Source organism: Maylandia zebra, linkage group LG10 (genome assembly GCF_041146795.1).
Source record: "Maylandia zebra isolate NMK-2024a linkage group LG10, Mzebra_GT3a, whole genome shotgun sequence".
In the NCBI taxonomy this organism is placed as follows: Eukaryota; Metazoa; Chordata; class Actinopteri; order Cichliformes; family Cichlidae; genus Maylandia; species Maylandia zebra.
The window spans coordinates 33401454-33418823 of record NC_135176.1 but is presented as its reverse complement, the minus strand read 5'-3'; the positions used below and the strand labels follow the sequence as shown (position 1 = coordinate 33418823).

At 45.0% G+C, this 17370-nt stretch overlaps 1 protein-coding gene and 3 non-coding genes across 4 annotated transcripts; 2 read left to right on the top strand and 2 right to left on the bottom strand.

Moving 5' to 3' along the window:
* Window positions 1–5425: 5425 nt before the first annotated feature.
* Window positions 5426–5507, bottom strand: trnas-uga (transfer RNA serine (anticodon UGA)). Its single transcript has one exon. It is a non-coding gene; the product is annotated as a tRNA-Ser (tRNA).
* Window positions 5508–5891: 384 nt separating this feature from the next.
* Window positions 5892–5963, top strand: trnaa-cgc (transfer RNA alanine (anticodon CGC)). The gene has a single exon. It is a non-coding gene; the product is annotated as a tRNA-Ala (tRNA).
* A 442-nt stretch (window positions 5964–6405) lies between these two features.
* On the bottom strand, window positions 6406–6478 carry trnav-uac (transfer RNA valine (anticodon UAC)). Its single transcript has one exon. It is a non-coding gene; the product is annotated as a tRNA-Val (tRNA).
* Window positions 6479–6880: 402 nt separating this feature from the next.
* zgc:152891 (hydroperoxide isomerase ALOXE3) lies at window positions 6881–16229 on the top strand. The gene is made up of 16 exons (XM_024799989.2): window positions 6881–6991; window positions 7165–7206; window positions 8685–8879; window positions 8992–9217; window positions 9370–9451; window positions 11213–11302; window positions 11388–11503; window positions 13212–13384; window positions 13463–13606; window positions 13711–13914; window positions 14044–14130; window positions 14219–14388; window positions 14480–14589; window positions 15290–15390; window positions 15489–15659; window positions 15984–16229. The coding sequence occupies exons 3-16, from the start codon at window positions 8724–8726 to the stop codon at window positions 16161–16163; spliced, it is 2010 nt and encodes a 669-aa protein (XP_024655757.2). The 5' UTR covers window positions 6881–6991; window positions 7165–7206; window positions 8685–8723; the 3' UTR covers window positions 16164–16229.
* The last annotated feature ends 1141 nt before the right edge of the window (window positions 16230–17370 follow it).

Sequence of the window (17370 nt, the reverse complement as noted above, 5' to 3'; positions counted from 1 at the left end):
TAACGTAGTATAAAACAGTTACAATGAACAAGCGGACTTTTAACATCCTCTTCACACACTGAGGTTAATTTTGGAGTTCCACAGGGTTCAGTGCTAGGACCAATTCTGTTTACATTATACATGCTTCCCTTAGGCAGCATCATTAGAAGACATAGCATACATTTACACTGCTATGCAGATGACACCCAGCTCTATCTGTCCATGAAGCCAGATAACACACACCAATGAGTTAAACTGCAGGAATGTCTTAAAGACATAAAGACCTGGATGGCCGCTAACTTTCTGCTTCTTAATTCAGATCAAACTGAGGTTATTGTACTCGGCCCTGAAAAGCTTAGAAATATGGTATCTAAGCAGATTCTTACTCTGGATGGCATTACCTTGGCCTCCAGTAACACTGTGAGGAACCTTGGAGTCATGTTTGACCAGGACATGTCCTTCAATGCACATATTAAACAAATATGTAAGACTGCTTTCTTCCATTTGTGCAACATCTCTAAAGTTAGAAATATCCTGTCTCAGAGTGACGCTGAAAAACTAGTTCATGCATTTATTACTTCCAGGCTGGACGACTGTAATTCATTATTATCAGGAAGTCCAAAAAACTCCCTGAAAGCCTTCAGCTGATCCAAAATGCTGCAGCAAGAGTCCTGACAGGGACTAGAAAGAGAGAGCAGATTTCTCCTGTTTTGGCTTCCTGTTAAATCCAGAATTTAAAATCCTGCTCCTCACATACAAGGTCTTAAATAATCAGGCCCCATCTTATCTTAATGACCTTGTAGTACCATATCACCCTATTAGAGCACTTCGCTCTCGCTCTGCAGGCCTACTTGTTGTTCCTAGAGTATTTAAAAGTAGAATGGGAGGCAGAGCCTTCAGTTTTCAGGCCCCTCTTCTGTGGAACCAGCTTCCAGTTTGGATTCAGGAGACAGACACTATCTCTACTTTCAAGATTAGGCTTCAAACTTTCCTTTTTGCTAAAGCATATACAGTGGGGCAAAAAAGTATTTAGTCAGCCACCGATTGTGCAAGTTCCCCCACCTAAAATGATGACAGAGGTCAGTAATTTGCACCAGAGGTACACTTCAACTGTGAGAGACAGAATGTGAAAAAAAAAAATCCATGAATCCACATGGTAGGATTTGTAAAGAATTTATTCGTAAATCAGGGTGGAAAATAAGTATTTGGTCAATAACAAAAATACAACTCAATACTTTGTAACATAACCTTTGTTGGCAATAACAGAGGTCAAACGTTTACTATAGGTCTTTACCAGGTTTGCACACACAGTAGCTGGTATTTTGGCCCATTCCTCCATGCAGATCTTCTCGAGAGCAGTGATGTTTTGGGGCTGTCGCCGAGCAACACGGACTTTCAACTCCCGCCACAGATTTTCTATGGGGTTGAGGTCTGGAGACTGGCTAGGCCACTCCAGGACTTTCAAATGCTTCTTACGGAGCCACTCCTTTGTTGCCCGGGCGGTGTGTTTTGGATCATTGTCATGTTGGAAGACCCAGCCTCGTTTCATCTTCAAAGTTCTCACTGATGGAAGGAGGTTTTGGCTCAAAATCTCACGATACATGGCCCCATTCATTCTGTCCTTAACACGGATCAGTCGTCCTGTCCCCTTGGCAGAAAAACAGCCCCATAGCATGATGTTTCCACCCCCATGCTTCACAGTAGGTATGGTGTTCTTGGGATGCAACTCAGTATTCTTCTTCCTCCAAACACGACGAGTTGAGTTTATACCAAAAAGTTCTACTTTGGTTTCATCTGACCACATGACATTCTCCCAATCCTCTGCTGTATCATCCATGTGCTCTCTGGCAAACTTCAGACGGGCCTGGACATGCACTGGCTTCAGCAGCGGAACACGTCTGGCACTGTGGGATTTGATTCCCTGCCGTTGTAGTGTGTTACTGATGGTGACCTTTGTTACTTTGGTCCCAGCTCTCTGCAGGTCATTCACCAGGTCCCCCCGTGTGGTTCTGGGATCTTTGCTCACCGTTCTCATGATCATTTTGACCCCACGGGATGAGATCTTGCGTGGAGCCCCAGATGGAGGGAGATTATCAGTGGTCTTGTATGTCTTCCATTTTCTGATGATTGCTCCCACAGTTGATTTTTTCACACCAAGCTGCTTGCCTATTGTAGATTCACTCTTCCCAGTCTGGTGCAGGTCTACAATACTTTTCCTGGTGTCCTTCGAAAGCTCTTTGGTCTTGGCCATGGCGGAGTTTGGAGTCTGACTGTTTGAGGCTGTGGACAGGTGTCTTTTATACAGATGATGAGTTCAAACAGGTGCCATTCATACAGGTAACGAGTGGGGGACAGAAAAGCTTCTTACAGAAGACGTTACAGGTCTGTGAGAGCCAGAGATTTTCCTTGTTTGAGGTGACCAAATACTTATTTTCCACCCTGATTTACCAATAAATTCTTTACAAATCCTACCATGTGGATTCATGGATTTTTTTTTCACATTCTGTCTCTCACAGTTGAAGTGTACCTCTGGTGCAAATTACTGACCTCTGTCATCATTTTAAGTGGGGGAACTTGCACAATCGGTGGCTGACTAAATACTTTTTTGCCCCACTGTAGTTAGGGCTGGACCAGGTGACCCTGAATCCTCCCTTAGTTATGCTGCAATAGACGTAGGCTGCCGGGGATTCCCATGATGCACTGGGTGCTTCTTCTTCACTCACTATGTATTAACAGACCTCTCTGCACTGAATCATATCTGTTATTAACCTCTGTCTCTCTTCCACAGCATGTCTTTATCCTGTCTTCCTTCTCTCACCCCAATTGGTCGCAGCAGATGGCCCCGCCCCTCCCTGAGCCTGGTTCTGCCGGAGGTTTCTTCCTGTTAAAAGGGAGTTTTTCCTTCCCACTGTCGCCAAAGTGCTGCTCATAGGGGGTCATATGATTGTTGGGTTTTTATCTCTATGCATTATTGTGGGGTCGACCTTACAATATAAAGCGCCTTGAGGAGACTGCCGTTATGATTTGCTGCTGTATAAATAAAATTGATTTGATGCAGTGAGAGTCAGTTTCAGATGATTCCAGGAGGATGGAGCTGCTACCGTGAGCTCCGTTTCTAAATGTAGTGCAAACTTCCAGGACAGGCAGAACAAAGACCGTAACTTCCCAGGCCCCGACAGCAAAGCAAGAGCAGACAAGCACACAGCTGAAAATGGTTTGTCATAAATATCAATCAAAGGGCTCTGAGAACAAGTCCTCAAAAATCTGGAGCCCTGACTGAGACACCAGAGAGTCTGTTAGTCACGTCCAGCATAAAGACAAAGGTCAGAGCAGTCCGAGAGTCACAGCCCTCCCGTACAGAGATGGATGGATTTGATGCGGTGGACAGACACGAGCTCAGAGAAGCAAAAAAGGTTTAAGTAAAAACAACTTCCTTTCTTTGCTGTTAGTGTCTAATTAAGTGTGACAGGGCTCATGTGAGCTAACAGCAGCCTCAGGTTTGCAAACACTGTGTGAGGTCCCAGGACTGGAGTGTTTCCCAGCTCAGACACACCATCCACCATCACAGCCACACATTCAGCCAGTTTAGGAGCAGTAATTAACCAGTCAGCTCACAGAAAGGCTCAGCTGACCGCTGCACCGACCTCGTCTCGGCCCTCGTCTGCATTTTCTCCTTACTGAGGAGGCAGCCACACTGACGCTTTTTAGGAAACCCTGCCCCCTGGTGGTGAAAGCGTTTGTTACAGTTACACCTGTCCGTTACTTTCAGTTTAAAATAAAGGATTTTACAGAAAAGCTGCTAATAAACATAAAAAAAACACATGTCATATCCTAACAACAATGCTTATGTCTTCATGTCGCAGCAGGGCTGGATGTATTCTCATATTTAGACTCCAGTCTAAGAGTTCAAACCCCGAAGATCCAGCACGGCGTCTTTCATTAGAGCCTCTGCCTCAAGTCTGTGACACAGGCTGCATGAAGGTTAACGCTGGAGGCGTGGACAAATCACGTGATGGGGATGCAGCAGCTTCCTGGCAGCCTGGCAGGGTCGAACTCTGAGCATACGTGTGGAGCTGTGAGATACCTGACCTCTGCCAGCAGGCCTCGTGATGCTGAGAGCAGGCTGAACATTATCTCCCAAACCTGACCTCACCTGAACCGAGGCTTCACCTTACAATTTCATGAATTTCATCACAGCTGCCTGCCATAAGGGAGGAGTTCTGTCCTTACAGCAGGAGTAGACAACATGTTCACAACACCATGAAGGCTCCTTATCCCAGAGGAAACACAGCTTCACCTCGGTTTGGTGGTATTAGGTGAAAATCATCCTGTCTGTGGTTGTCACACTTACATAAACGCACACTCAGCTTCTCTGTTGCTGTCTGGACCTCAGTTACACGTTCATGCTGTTCTTCTCCATCAGACAAGCAGCAGGAAACATAAAGAAGATCAGACTGAAGGAAAGTGACATCTGACCAATACCCAAAGGTCGAAGCTGTGAGCTGTGATGCTCGTCCTCTAAAAGTCCCCATGGAGGTTTAGGTTCTGCTTACAAGAAGTTCTTCTGTTCAATAAGTCGCTTTCCTGGCAAACCATTCATCAGAACACTCAAAGAGTCAACAGCTTAATATTAATCAAACTGAGGAACGTAGCAGATGAGAGCAGACAGGGTTGGGTTATTGCTCCACCTGGCCAAGGCTGCATCCATCCAAATAACTCAAAGAGAGAAATACCCAGTTCTAGTCACAGAGATCTGCAGCTGAAGTGTTCCTCTCCCACAATCTAACAGTTGGTAGATTGAAACCATCCTGTGCTTATAGTTCCAGTACAGAGAGATGGAAAAATACAAGGACGATGGAAGACCTGCCCCAACTGCTCTGACTGCTGGGAGAAGAAAATAAAGAAGAAAAGGTCCTTCAAAGAAAAGCTGTTGGTGTAACAGGTGTGAAATAACTCCAAACTGACGAGCCTTTGCTCTTTGCTGCTTCTGTGCTACACTAGCTCTCTTGCTAGCATGTGCTCTCTGTGGAACGTGTTCTTGCTGTAGCAGCCTCCTTCAGCTGAAGAATAAGTGGCCCTCATGTGTGGCTACAGCAAATAAGGAGTTTAAAAGAAGAAGCATCATCATCACACAGATGAGTCTGGTGTACTTTGAAATGACTTTGATGACTTTGAAACATTTAATTAATTATTAAATGGTGCATGTAATTAATTCGTTTTGTCACTCCTGGCCCTCCATATATACATAGGTGTTTATATATAAAGCACTTATGTAGCAGGTTTTGTATAGATGCTCTTCCAGTGACTGACCAAACAGGTTCACAGGTATGTATGTACGAAAACTAGAACTTCACTGGAGAAATAGTGAGTTAACCTTAACGTATCAGTTAGAGTTAACTTTAACGCGTGAGGTGATGTGCCTCTTAAGGAAAAAAAGAGAGCATACCGCTGCGAGCAGGGTTCGAACCTGCGCGGGGAGACCCCATTGGATTTCAAGTCCAACGCCTTAACCACTCGGCCATCGCAGCTCACGTCACTTGTGTCCTTCCCAATCATACTTATCCGGTATCAGCGAAAACATCACACGTGAACTGCTGGAGAATGGGTCTTCTTAATATCAGCCAGGTGACATGAACCTTTCACGCGCCTTACCGAGGATATCAGGAGGGTTTAAAGTGAATTATTAGGCCTGTTTTTCGTCATCATGTTATCAGGTTTTCCGCAACGTTTCATATTTCACTGTCGTCACATGCGTGTATTTAGAGCTCTTTGAGTGTGTTTTCACCGTTTAAACATTTAGAATAGTCATTGTAAGGAAAGCTTCAGATGTTTAACATAACCGAGGAAAATTTAAGTACACCGACCTCCGTTACCAGTAAATACTCCTGTCTGTCCTATGTAATCACACGTGTGGGGATGTAGCTCAGTGGTAGAGCGCATGCTTCGCATGTATGAGGTCCCGGGTTCAATCCCCGGCATCTCCATGTTCGTTTTAGGTTTTAATCGTTTCTTTCTCATCTCACTGTTAAAACACTTGCCACAGCGTGCGACAGATTACAGGTGAACTGGCTCTTCTGGTTTTCATGTCTTTATTCATGTCAACCTTATATTTGTTTTACGAATATTAAACAATAAATAAATAAACTATAAACAATAAAAAACATTGGTTTCGATTTTTACAAATCTGAATCCTTTCCTTTGTGCTACGTTAGAAAAATACGATTTATAGTCTTCGCTTTTATTTTGAAGGTTATCTGTCCAAACCGGATGTTATGCTTCATATCCTTTCGTTTTGTGTGATGACGTTAACCGGCATGTAGTCCGGCAGGTATTAGAATATGTAGCATTTAATCTTCTTGTCGTACAGTTGTTTTGATCAACAGTCACATTGATAACCTAAAAGCAAAAACAATAATGAAAAGTGAGTGGTTCCACTGGGGCTCGAACCCAGGACCTTCTGCGTGTAAAGCAGACGTGATAACCGCTACACTATAGAACCCCACATGCAGCCGTTGTTCATATTTATATTAATATTTGAAATGATACATGAACAAACGATAGTAAGACATATATTTAGACACTTCATTTTAAATTTAGTATATAATGTTATTTACACGTTTATGTAAATCTTGTTTATTTAAATGCGTCACTTGATTTAGGGTATTTGCTTCTTTTGTAAAGTATCAATTTTAGATAGAATAGAAGAAATGAATGCAATCGTAAAAAATGTTGTAATTATTGTTGTTAATATGTGGTAACACTTTTGTTTTTCTCAGTATTCATCCATAAGTTGATATGTTATATGCTTGTTAAAATGTTTAAATTAATCAGTTTACAAAGGAAACAACGCGGGAAAGCAGTACCTGTTATTCAGGTGTTGTTTTAACCCAATAGGATGTGCCGTTGACTTGATGGGCGGAGCACTAAACAGAGAGCTCGGGTGAGAGAGAGACCCTGGGAGAGAAGCAACTCCTGGGCAGCTCAGCCGGAGCAGAGGAGGCTCACTCTGCAGGTATGTTTACCTGTGTGTTTCTCTCAGCCAGTCAGCTTTTTATTCACATACTTTAGTTTTTCTTAACACACCTGCCTCCGGTGTTTGTCTCCATCCCTTTAACGGCCTTCAGGTGTATACTCTGTTTTGCTTGTTCCCTAATAGTTTCTTTTATGTTCCTGTTTTTCATGCAGAAATCTTCCAGAACATTACCAGAAACCAGAATCTTCTGACAGGTAAACAAACACTTTTGTTTTGTTCATTTTGTGGGAGCAAAATTCCCACTGCAGCAGAGAGACCCTCCCCAAACCACCACCACCACCACCTCTTGGGTCAAGAGGGCAAATTTTTCCTTTAATCTGGCCCACCAGCTGAAGCTGACCTGACCGTCTTTCTGTACCAAAATTTGATTCATGTGCTTCACTCATTCATACAAATCTGACATTAAAAAACAGTCGCTCCAACTTTAATTTGAATCTAAATCTGATATTTTATAAGTTTTATTTTCATTTATTTTATTTAAAAATATACATTTTATTTGATTTTGTCTAATTGTTTTACTCAATGTCAGTTGAGTTTTTGTTATTTATAATTCAGGACAGTAATATATTTCTTCCTCTCATGTAGCAGTTAAATGGCATTCAATATAATATGATCACATTTCCTTTTTAATTAAATTTGTCATTTCACGTTTTTATTTTTTGTTTTATGTTCAATTAAAATCAAAAGTCCAACGAATACGAGGATTGAGTGAAGACTAAATAAGTGCAGAGTTTATATTGAGTGGATTTTTGCGCTGACTTCTTCATTACGGATTATTTATAGGAAACGAGGCCTGCTACCCAATAAACAAATGATTTGGTTTTTTAAACGTACCCTCAGGTCAGAGCCGCTGTAGATAATGTAACTCGTAGGTTCATCTCTAACATTATAAAATAGGAGGAAACAGGAAAATCAGCAGCCGGTGTTTTTATGGCTGATTTCTGTTTGTAAGCACGGAGCAGGAAGCTTCCTCGTCAGGCTGACAACGTGACCTTTAACAAGAAAGAGAGCAGTGTTTACTGCTTGTGGATCTGTCAGGAGAAGCCAGTGTGTTAGCTGGAAGCCCACGCTAACTGCCCTTCATTTCCAAGGCAAATGTGAGCAAGGTAAACAAATAAGCTGATGTCAGCATCAGCGGGAGTCCTGCACAGCACAAAGACAGAAATGTGTTTGTAAGAGTCGTTTTTGTTTCTGAGATAAATGAAAGCTGAAAGCAACGCAGTTTCACTATGAGTTTCACAGAGACGTAGCGAAGTTTTCTCTGTGTCATGGTGCAAAACAAAGACAGCAAACATGGAGAGAAAATAAGAAACTTTCCAACAAAATAATCAAAGTGTAACGTCTTTAAGGGCCTCGCTGTAGCCTTTCTCAACCTTAACGCAGCTCTGATGGTCCTGAGATGATAGTGACACTGACAGTTATGGTGGCGATTCTCATCTTCACAAATAAAACAGGAAGCGTGAGCTTCAGGTGAAACCTCAGTAAAGACTCTTGAAGCGGCCGTTTCACCACGTGAGGCTCTGATCATCCCTCCAGCCAGAGGTGAAGTGTCTTTGTGTCTGTCAGGTGATTCGGCTTAAACAGCTTAACCTCCTCCATCAGTTTCTCCTGAACATGTCTTAAATATTAATTCGCGGGTGAAAGGCTCACAAACCTGCACTCGGGCCAACAGGTGGCGCCGTCCAACTTTGTGCCCATCGTGCCCAACATAATGGCTTCCTGTCAGGAGTTTGAAGTGACCGTTCACACCTCACCTGGCCCCACCTGTGGAACCTTTAGCCACCTGTGGCTTAGCCTGATTGGCTCTGAGGGTGAGACTCCGCCCATCCGTGTGACCGACGGCAACAGTCATCTCCTGCCAGGATCGGTGAGTTTTGAGATTCATTCATTTGTAGCGTTCGCTGGGTGTACTGAAGGGCATGGTTTATGGTCAGTACTTGGAGTTTTATTTTGACGGTGTCTTCCTGTCATGCTCACAGGTGTGTCCAGTCCGGGTTCAGGCCAGCAGTCCTCTGGGTCGCCTGATTCTGGTTCGGCTCCGGCTCGAGGTTCAGACCAGATTTCCAAACCTGGACTGGCACTGCAGCAGAGTGGAGGTCTGCAGGCTGTCTAAAAGTCAGGGGTCAGACTCAGAAACACAGGTGTTCCTGTGCGACAGATGGCTGCGGCCAGCAGATGGCGACGTGGAGCTCCGGAGTGGAAAGTGTGAGTGACGTTTAATGACCGTTAGGAGGAAACAGAGGCATGTGGACCCAAGCACAAAAACCTCTTTATTTCCTCACATCATCCTGCAGGTGTGCCCATGCAAATCATTTCCTTTGAATCTAAAAGCAGTTCTTCCTGTTGTTGGTCCACAGTGTGTTTGCTGGAGGAGGAGACAGAAGAGAAGCTGAAGCAGCAGAGGCTCAGACAGCTGCAACATCAGCAGCAGCTCATCAGGTACCTGATGTCACAGTGTTAGCATGCTGGTTTACCTTTGGTCCTCTTACAGCGCTCTGACTGGCCACATCCTGGAGTCCTGCATAGGGGCAGCACGCAGTGTTTGTGAGCTGTACTCTGTGGGCGGCCAGTGTCATCCAAACACGATAACATGTTTACAGCACACTGATATCTGACCTTTGATCTATGACCTTGAATGCTAAAATGGGGTATTATATTATCTTTACCCATATGGCTGGAGCAGAACTGGCTGAAATATCTAGAAGATCCTGCCGTTAATTAATGCTTCGATCTTAAATATGATCAACTATCTCTAATAATCTATGTACCACAGGCCTTCAAGCTGGCTGTAGTTAAACCTTTATTCAAAAAGCATCTCTAGACCCAGCAGTCTTAGCTAATTATAGGCCAATCTCCAACCTTCCTTTATATCACACATCCTTGAAAGAGTAGTTGTCAAACAGCTAACAGATCATCTGCAGAGGTTTATTTGAAGAGTTTCAGTCAGGTTTCAGAGCTCATCACAGCACAGAAACAGCTTTAGTGAAGGTTACAAATGATCTTCTTATGGCCTCTGACAGTGGACTCAGATGGCCCCGCCCCTCCCTGAGTCTGGTTCTGCCAGAGGTTTCTTCCTGTTAAAAGGAAGTTTTTCCTTCCCCCTGTCACCAAAGTCCTTGCTCACAGGGGGTCATATGATTGTCAGGGCCTTCTCTTACAATATAAAGCACTTTGAGGTGACTGTTGTTGTGATTTGCTGCTGTATAATTAAAACTAAATTGAATATGCTATTTCTGACATCATAGAGTATCATACTGAAAAAAAGAATGTTGCGCAGCGTCTCCATGCCTGTTCGTGTCATATATATATACATATATACAAGAGGCTAAGCATATGTATATATTAGGGGTGCAACGATACTCGTATCGATATTGAACCGTTCGATACAGTGCTTTCGGTTCATACGCATATGTATGAACAATACAAAATTTTTAATTTATTTCATCAACTTTCCTTCTGACGATGCTGTCTGTGTTGAACACTCAGTGGATCTGCGTTTGACTACTCCGCCTAGGCTGCACTGTCGAGCGCAGATCCACTGAGCGCAGCGCAAGCTAGCAAGACAGAAGCTAAGCTCGTTGCAACATGGCAAATTGAACCTCCCCCACCCTCATTCAGATCTGACCTTTGGAACTATTTTGGTTTTCATGTGACGTATGACCCTGAAGGTAAGCGCGTCATGGACAAAAGTAAAACAGTATGTTGGATGTGCCACGCAATGCTCAATTACATGGGTGGGAACTAGTGCGTTAACGCAGTTAGCTAATAGTATAGAAGCGTATAGTATAGCTTTTATTTTGGAAAGAGCCATTTCTCTGTAATACACTCTCTTTTCCAAAGATGAGTGATTTCTCGATCAGATAGATTAATTTTTTTTATTACTTTGTTGTTTCAGCAACATTAAATTTAAAACCTGTACTTTTGAGTTAAATACATATTTATACTTTTAATAAATGACAAATTAAAAAAGCATGAACATTTTTTTTGTATCGAAAAAATATCAAACCGAACCGTGATTTTTTGTGTATCGTTGCACCCCTAATAAATATATATATATATATATATATGTGTATGTGTGTGTGTGTGTGTTTTCTAGAATGATTCAAAAACACAGAGATGAATGACATGTGCCATTTTTGGTGTCTACCATCCTACAAAATTTGAAACTGACAGCTTGAAAACTGGTTGTCTCTCGTTCAGGTGGCGAATCTTCGTTGATGGCGCTCCGCAGTGCGTTGACGTGAACAGTCTGTTTGAACTCGGGCCAAACCTTCTTTACACGCAGAAGAGGTGAATGCTAACAGTTGGTGCACATTGTGAATGAAATGTGGTCTGAACCAGCTGGCTTGAGCTGTGTTTGTCCCTCTGTCCTCAGTCCGGCTACTAACCTGTACTATCTGAACGGCTTCACCACCCGAGTCGAGTCCTGGAAGAGTTTTTCAGAGCTGGAGATGATTTTCACCTACAGCGCACAACAGAATGGCATCGCCAGTAAGAAACAATGCAGCACATCTCATTCATCTTTGTGTTTTTGAACCTTTCTAGCTACAGGACATCGCTGCAAAGTTTTTATTTCCCCTTGTGGTTATTCTGGGTCTTTATTCTTGTATTTACTGTATCGTTCTTTCATCATTTGTATTTATGTTTTAGTAGTTTTGTGTCTTTTTGATTATTTTGTGCTTTGTTGTAGGTTTCTGTGTTTTGTGAGCATCTGTAATTGTTTTTTTTTAGCGTTGTATCTCTTGTAGTGTGTTTGTGGGTAGTTCTTTGAGCCCGATCGCCTCTTTGGCTCTTGGCGAAGGCGGTCGTACTTTTCTCCTCTCCTCCTCTCCCTTATCTTCCCTGCTTAGCCTCTATGTCCTTGTCTTGTCTCGTTTGTATTACTTTCCCTGAACACTCTCTCACAGTCTGTTTCTAAAACCTAAAGAGAATTATGGATTTGATCAACTGGTCTCTGAATGCTATTGACACCCTTTTCTCAACGAGAAGTCTGGGCTCGGGTGAGCCTGAGTGCCCTGGAGGGACTTTCCCTGCCGGATACACGATGGACGGGTGGCAGAGGATCGTGTGCCTGGCGGGACTGTGGATTGAGGACGCTGAAGATATCTACCTATGAACCATGATAACAGGGTTCTGGCTGATCGGAGCTGGCTTGGCCCTGACTTATCGGAGAATTAAGAAAGAGGAACCGGCTGTTCAAACCCCCACAAGGCTGCCCGCTGGGATTGAAATGATGGGACGAGGTGCAGCTTCTCAACATGGGCTCACTGAGTGCAGCATGGTTAAGAGCTTGGAGACGCTTACGGCTGCTGTGAACACTCAGAATAAGACCTCTGAGAGTACATTGAATCACATCTTGGAGCAGCTCACTGTGATCGTGAGTTCTCAGAATCGGCTCTTTGAGCACAAGACTGACAACATCACGGAGCGTAAGTTTGATAACATCATGGCGAAGCTCGCGGCTCTCCAACGGGAGATTGAGAGACCAGTGTTGGACTGTTAGAACAGCTTTGAAATTCTCATGAGCTGTTCGCACTAAAGTAAAAACCACCATGATCATGCGGCTATCCCTTCGGCGCCAGCTGTGGGCTCAAGGCTGGAGCCGAACAACAACACCCTGATAACGACTGTGTTGAGTCTGTTCTTCCCATTCCATGCAAGGCCACCTGGGTTGGCTGGAAGACTGTTTACTTAGCCTGGCAGGGTGAAGGACACTGTCTCAGCTGAACTCTGGACACGCACACACTGATAAGCACTCATCCCTCCTCCCTTTTCAAACGCCTTCGATGCTTGTTCCCTCCTGGAGGACACGGCGGGTCTGGGCAGGATGGCTGTGTGCGCCCCGGCTTACACCCCCTACCCGACCCTGTTGCTGGTCACGTGCTCTATATTGCTGTGCTGTGGACATTTCTGTGCAGAGGAGTTTTTTTGTTTCCTGTTCTCATGCTTTCCTCCCAGGAGCCCAGCATGAGTAGAGGTCTCTTTTTTCCCCTCCTGGACTTTCCCATTGTAGTCTATATTTCAGTGTTTTTCCGTAATACTACCGGTGTCCGACCTGTCTCCCCATGTGATGTCTGTGTTGTGTATATAATGTCGGGGGGGGGCAACTTGCATGTGACAAATAAAGTCTTCTTGCTTCCTGACTCGGCGATCGGGCTCCGTGACAAAGAATAATGAGATGGTTGATTCTGTCTCTCAGGGTTCGTTAAGGCTCATTGGATGGAGGATTGGTATTTTGGCTACCAGTGTCTGAACGGCAGCAACCCTCTCATGCTGCGTGAGACCCGCCACCTCCCTCCAAACCTGTCTGTCACCTCTGACATGCTCCGCCCCTTCCTGCCTGAAGGCTCCTCCCTCAAAAAAGAGCTACAGGTGTGTGCTGTTGTGACTTTCAGCTGTGCGTTATTTGCAGCTGCCCTTTTTAATCAGTGTGTTTGTTCGCTGTGACAGAAAGGCAACATTTACCTGTTGGACTACGAGGTTCTAGACGGTGTTCCAGCCAACGTGATCAATGAAAAGCAGACGTATCTGTCCGCCCCGCTGTGCCTTCTCCACCTGAACCAGCAGGGGCAGCTGCTCCCCATCGCCATCCAGGTTTGCTTGTTATGTAGAAACCTGACTGTGACGATTGTCTTCAGTTGGAATCCTGTTGTCTAAGTTCAGCCCATTCACCCTGGGAATGTGGTCCGGTCCTTCAGCTGCAGCAGAAACCTGGCCCTCAGAACCCGGTCTTCCTGCCCTCTGACTCTGGCTACGATTGGCTGTTGGCTAAGATGTGGGTTCACAGTGCAGACTTCCAGTGCCACCAGCTGATCTCACATTACCTGCGGACTCACATGATGGCAGAGCTGTGCTGCGTGGCCACGCTGCGGCAGCTCCCAGATGCACACCCACTGCACCAGGTAAACCCCGCTCCCCTGCAGCTCGCTCGACTTCACCCACAGGAGATCAGAGAACAGAATTGTTGTATCCAATCATTTCTGCTTTTAAATGGCTTGAGCTGTCTTTTCTCTCATTTCTTTTATGGACAGCTGCTACTGCCACACGTCAAGACATCTTTAAAGATAAACTTCGGGGCCAGAGCGTCGCTGCTGGCCTCCAAAGGACTGTTTGATCAGGTAAAATGCAGGAAGTAACAGGAACCACAAAGAGGAGAACAAACAAGCAAAGTAAGATCTGTTGTGTTCCCTGGTCTCGTCCTTCCAGGCTGTCGGTTCTGGTCTGGCGACATTACCCCTTCTCCTCTCCAGGGGATCGGCCAGGATTTCCTATCGAACCCTGTGCGTCCCCGAAGACTTGAGCGACCGCGGTTTGGACAAACTGCCGCAGAGCTTCTACGCCCAGGACGCTCTGAGGATCTGGGACACAGTGCACAGGTAAACGAGCACACCTGAGAAACACGAACACTCGTGCAAATGTTTTATCCGATGGCAACAGGAGATCCTCTGTGATCTGTGTGTGTTGCAGGTTTGTAACCAGCTGGGTGGAACTGTATTACCATGGAGACAACGCGGTGCAGCGTGACCCCGAGCTCCATGGTTGGCTCACAGACATCAACGCTCACGGCTTCAGTAATGGTGCGTTTTAGCAGTTTCTCCAAATCGCTTTGCACCGTTTCAAACGATTCTGTCAGCAAACTGTGTTTACACGTTAAGTTAGTTCACGATAATATAATAATGATAATGACTGCTAGTTGTTCTTAGAGAGAGCTGAGTCTCCTTTCATGCTGCAGTGGAACTGCAAGCGTAAAGTGGAGATGGCTGTAGGTATAGAGGTGTAGGTGGGGGGTGGAGCTCCTGATGGAGAGCTGCACGCACTGGCAGCGCTTCAGTCGGTGGATGTAAGAGTAACAGGTCAGCTCACAGCATCACGGGGCTCTGCAGGGACGAGCAGAGGGACCCGACATCAAACTGTGTCGACCTTTGGATCTGTGCGGAGGAGGATCTGAAAAGTTGCACCAATATAAAATGATACTGAGCAGATGTGTGTTTGACACTGTATGGTATTAAATATTGATAGTTTGATGTAATGATATAATATTAAAAGCAAAACTTTTGGATTTTAGTGGTTAAATAATTAGAGATAAATATGTATGTTATTATATAAAGCTGACCACAGGATAGTTTTCCATGTTCGTGTGTTTTTATGTTCATTAACATGTGTTATTTATGTGCTTGGAACACTGAGCAGCTCTTTTTGACTCCGCCCTCGCCCACAGCACACACATGTGCACGCATGCATTCACCTGAACATTGTGACTATGATGCCTCTGCACAGGTTTCCCTCAGCGCTTTCACACCAGAGCAGAAGTGGCCAAGTTTGTCACCGCGCTCATCTACTCCTGCTCTGCTCTGCACGCTGCCGTCAACTTCTCCCAGGTGAGTGGGCCACTGCGAGAGATGGGAAAAGCTCGTGGCTTCCTGCTGAGGATGTCCCGCCGCCTCATGTTTGTCTCCTCTCTCTTGCTGTCCTCCAGCTGGACTTTGCCTTCTGGGTGCCAAACTGTCCGGTCGCCATGTTGCGCCCTCCTCCGCAGGTCAAAGGCGCCGTCACAGAAGATGACATCATGTCCTTCCTGCCAGATGTGAACACGACGTGCCGCGTCCTGATGGCGCTGAATGGGCTGTCGCAGCCAGCCATCGACTTTGTGAGGCTCCGCCCACTCCTCATAAAACATTTACACTCACTTCTTCCTCAACTCCTCCTCTTCAAAATCTTTGTCATCTTCTTCTTTTTCATCATTTACATTTTTTCTTCTTCATAAGCTTTTTCTTTTGTCTTCCTCCTCCTCCTCGGACACCACAGCCAATCACTGCCTCCATCTCCTCCTATCCCACCATCCTCCTGTCACTCCGACCCTCTGCACCTCCTCTGAGGTTCTCTTTCTGATCATTTTCATTTCAAATCATTGTAATGCGTCTCGTTATTTGTCACGTTTTTGAAGATTAAATCTGTGTGTGTCCCCCTGTAGGTTCCTCTCTGTCACTACAAGGAGGCTATTTTCAGGGAGGACGCTCACCGCAGGCTGTTGGAGGAGGTGCAGGCACAGCTCCGGGACATCTCTGACGCCATCGCAGAGCGTAACAGCCAGCTGGAGCTGCCGTATCCGTACCTGAGCCCCGAGCGCATCGAGAACAGCGTGGCCATTTAGTAACTGTCATCGTCCTCACCTGCGATCATCATTTCCAACAGGAAAAAAACCTCTCCATGCACCTAATTATCGATAATCGTTCCTGTTTTTTAAATCTGATCATGTGACGGACTAATCGTTTCTGCTGGGATACTTCTCTTCAAACCGCAACATTTTTCACGTACTAACTTTTTTCTTTTCTTCGAGGTGACTGTAACGCGCCTTAAACTCAGATGTTCTCCGACTCTGGTGAAGGACTCACGATGAAATTAATGTCTTGCTTTGTGAGCTCACCAAATTACTTTGTTTGGCGTCAATGAAGTGACTTGGTGTGAGCTCACACTGTGTTACATGAGTACACGAGTTTAAATATTAGAGTAAGTCTCTATTCTAATGTCTAAGGAGCTTGGAAAGAAATCATCTTGACCTTAAGAAGACGTTTCACCTCTCATCCGAGAAGCTTCTTCAGTTCTAAGGTCAAATGGTGGAGAGTCCCAGATTTAAGCTCAGTGGGAGTTTCCCCCCACAGAGGGACAAAAGGACCCCTGATGATCCTCTAATCGCCTGAGCCAAGGTGTGAAACTGGGTGTGGGTCCCAATCAGCCAGAGTTTCAGGTGAGCTCATTGTGAAACCTGGCCCCACCTTATCACGTGATTTCCTGAGGTCAGATGGCCCAGGATGTGAGTGGGCGTTAAGGCGTCTGGGAAGGATCTCAAAACTGGATTATAGATGGCAGAGAGTTGATGTCGTAAACCCCGCCTCTGTTCAAAGATGGTCGCTCACAGTGGACATAAATGGCCTCTTTTACTCCTCTTTCAAACCATCTGTCCTCTCTGTCCACAATGTTAACATTGGTGTCCTCAAAGAGTGACCTTTGACCTTTAGATGCAGATGGACAACCAATCACTGCAGATTGCCCCGCCCCTCCCTGAGCCTGGTTCTGCTGGAGGTTTCTTCCTGTTAAAAGGGAGTTTTTCCTTCCCACTGTCGCCAAAGTGCTTGTTCATAGGGGGTCATATGATTGTTGGGTTTTTATCTCTATGCATTACTGTACGATCTACTGTACAATATAAAGCTCCTTGAGGCGACTGTTGTTGTGATTTGGCGCTGTGTAAATAAAATTGAATTGAATGGGCCCCTGAGTCTTGTCTCGTGGAGGTGGCTCTTCCATGTTGTGCCATTTGTTTATGAAGTCTCTCCAATGTAAAGGTCGGAGCATTCCTTGGT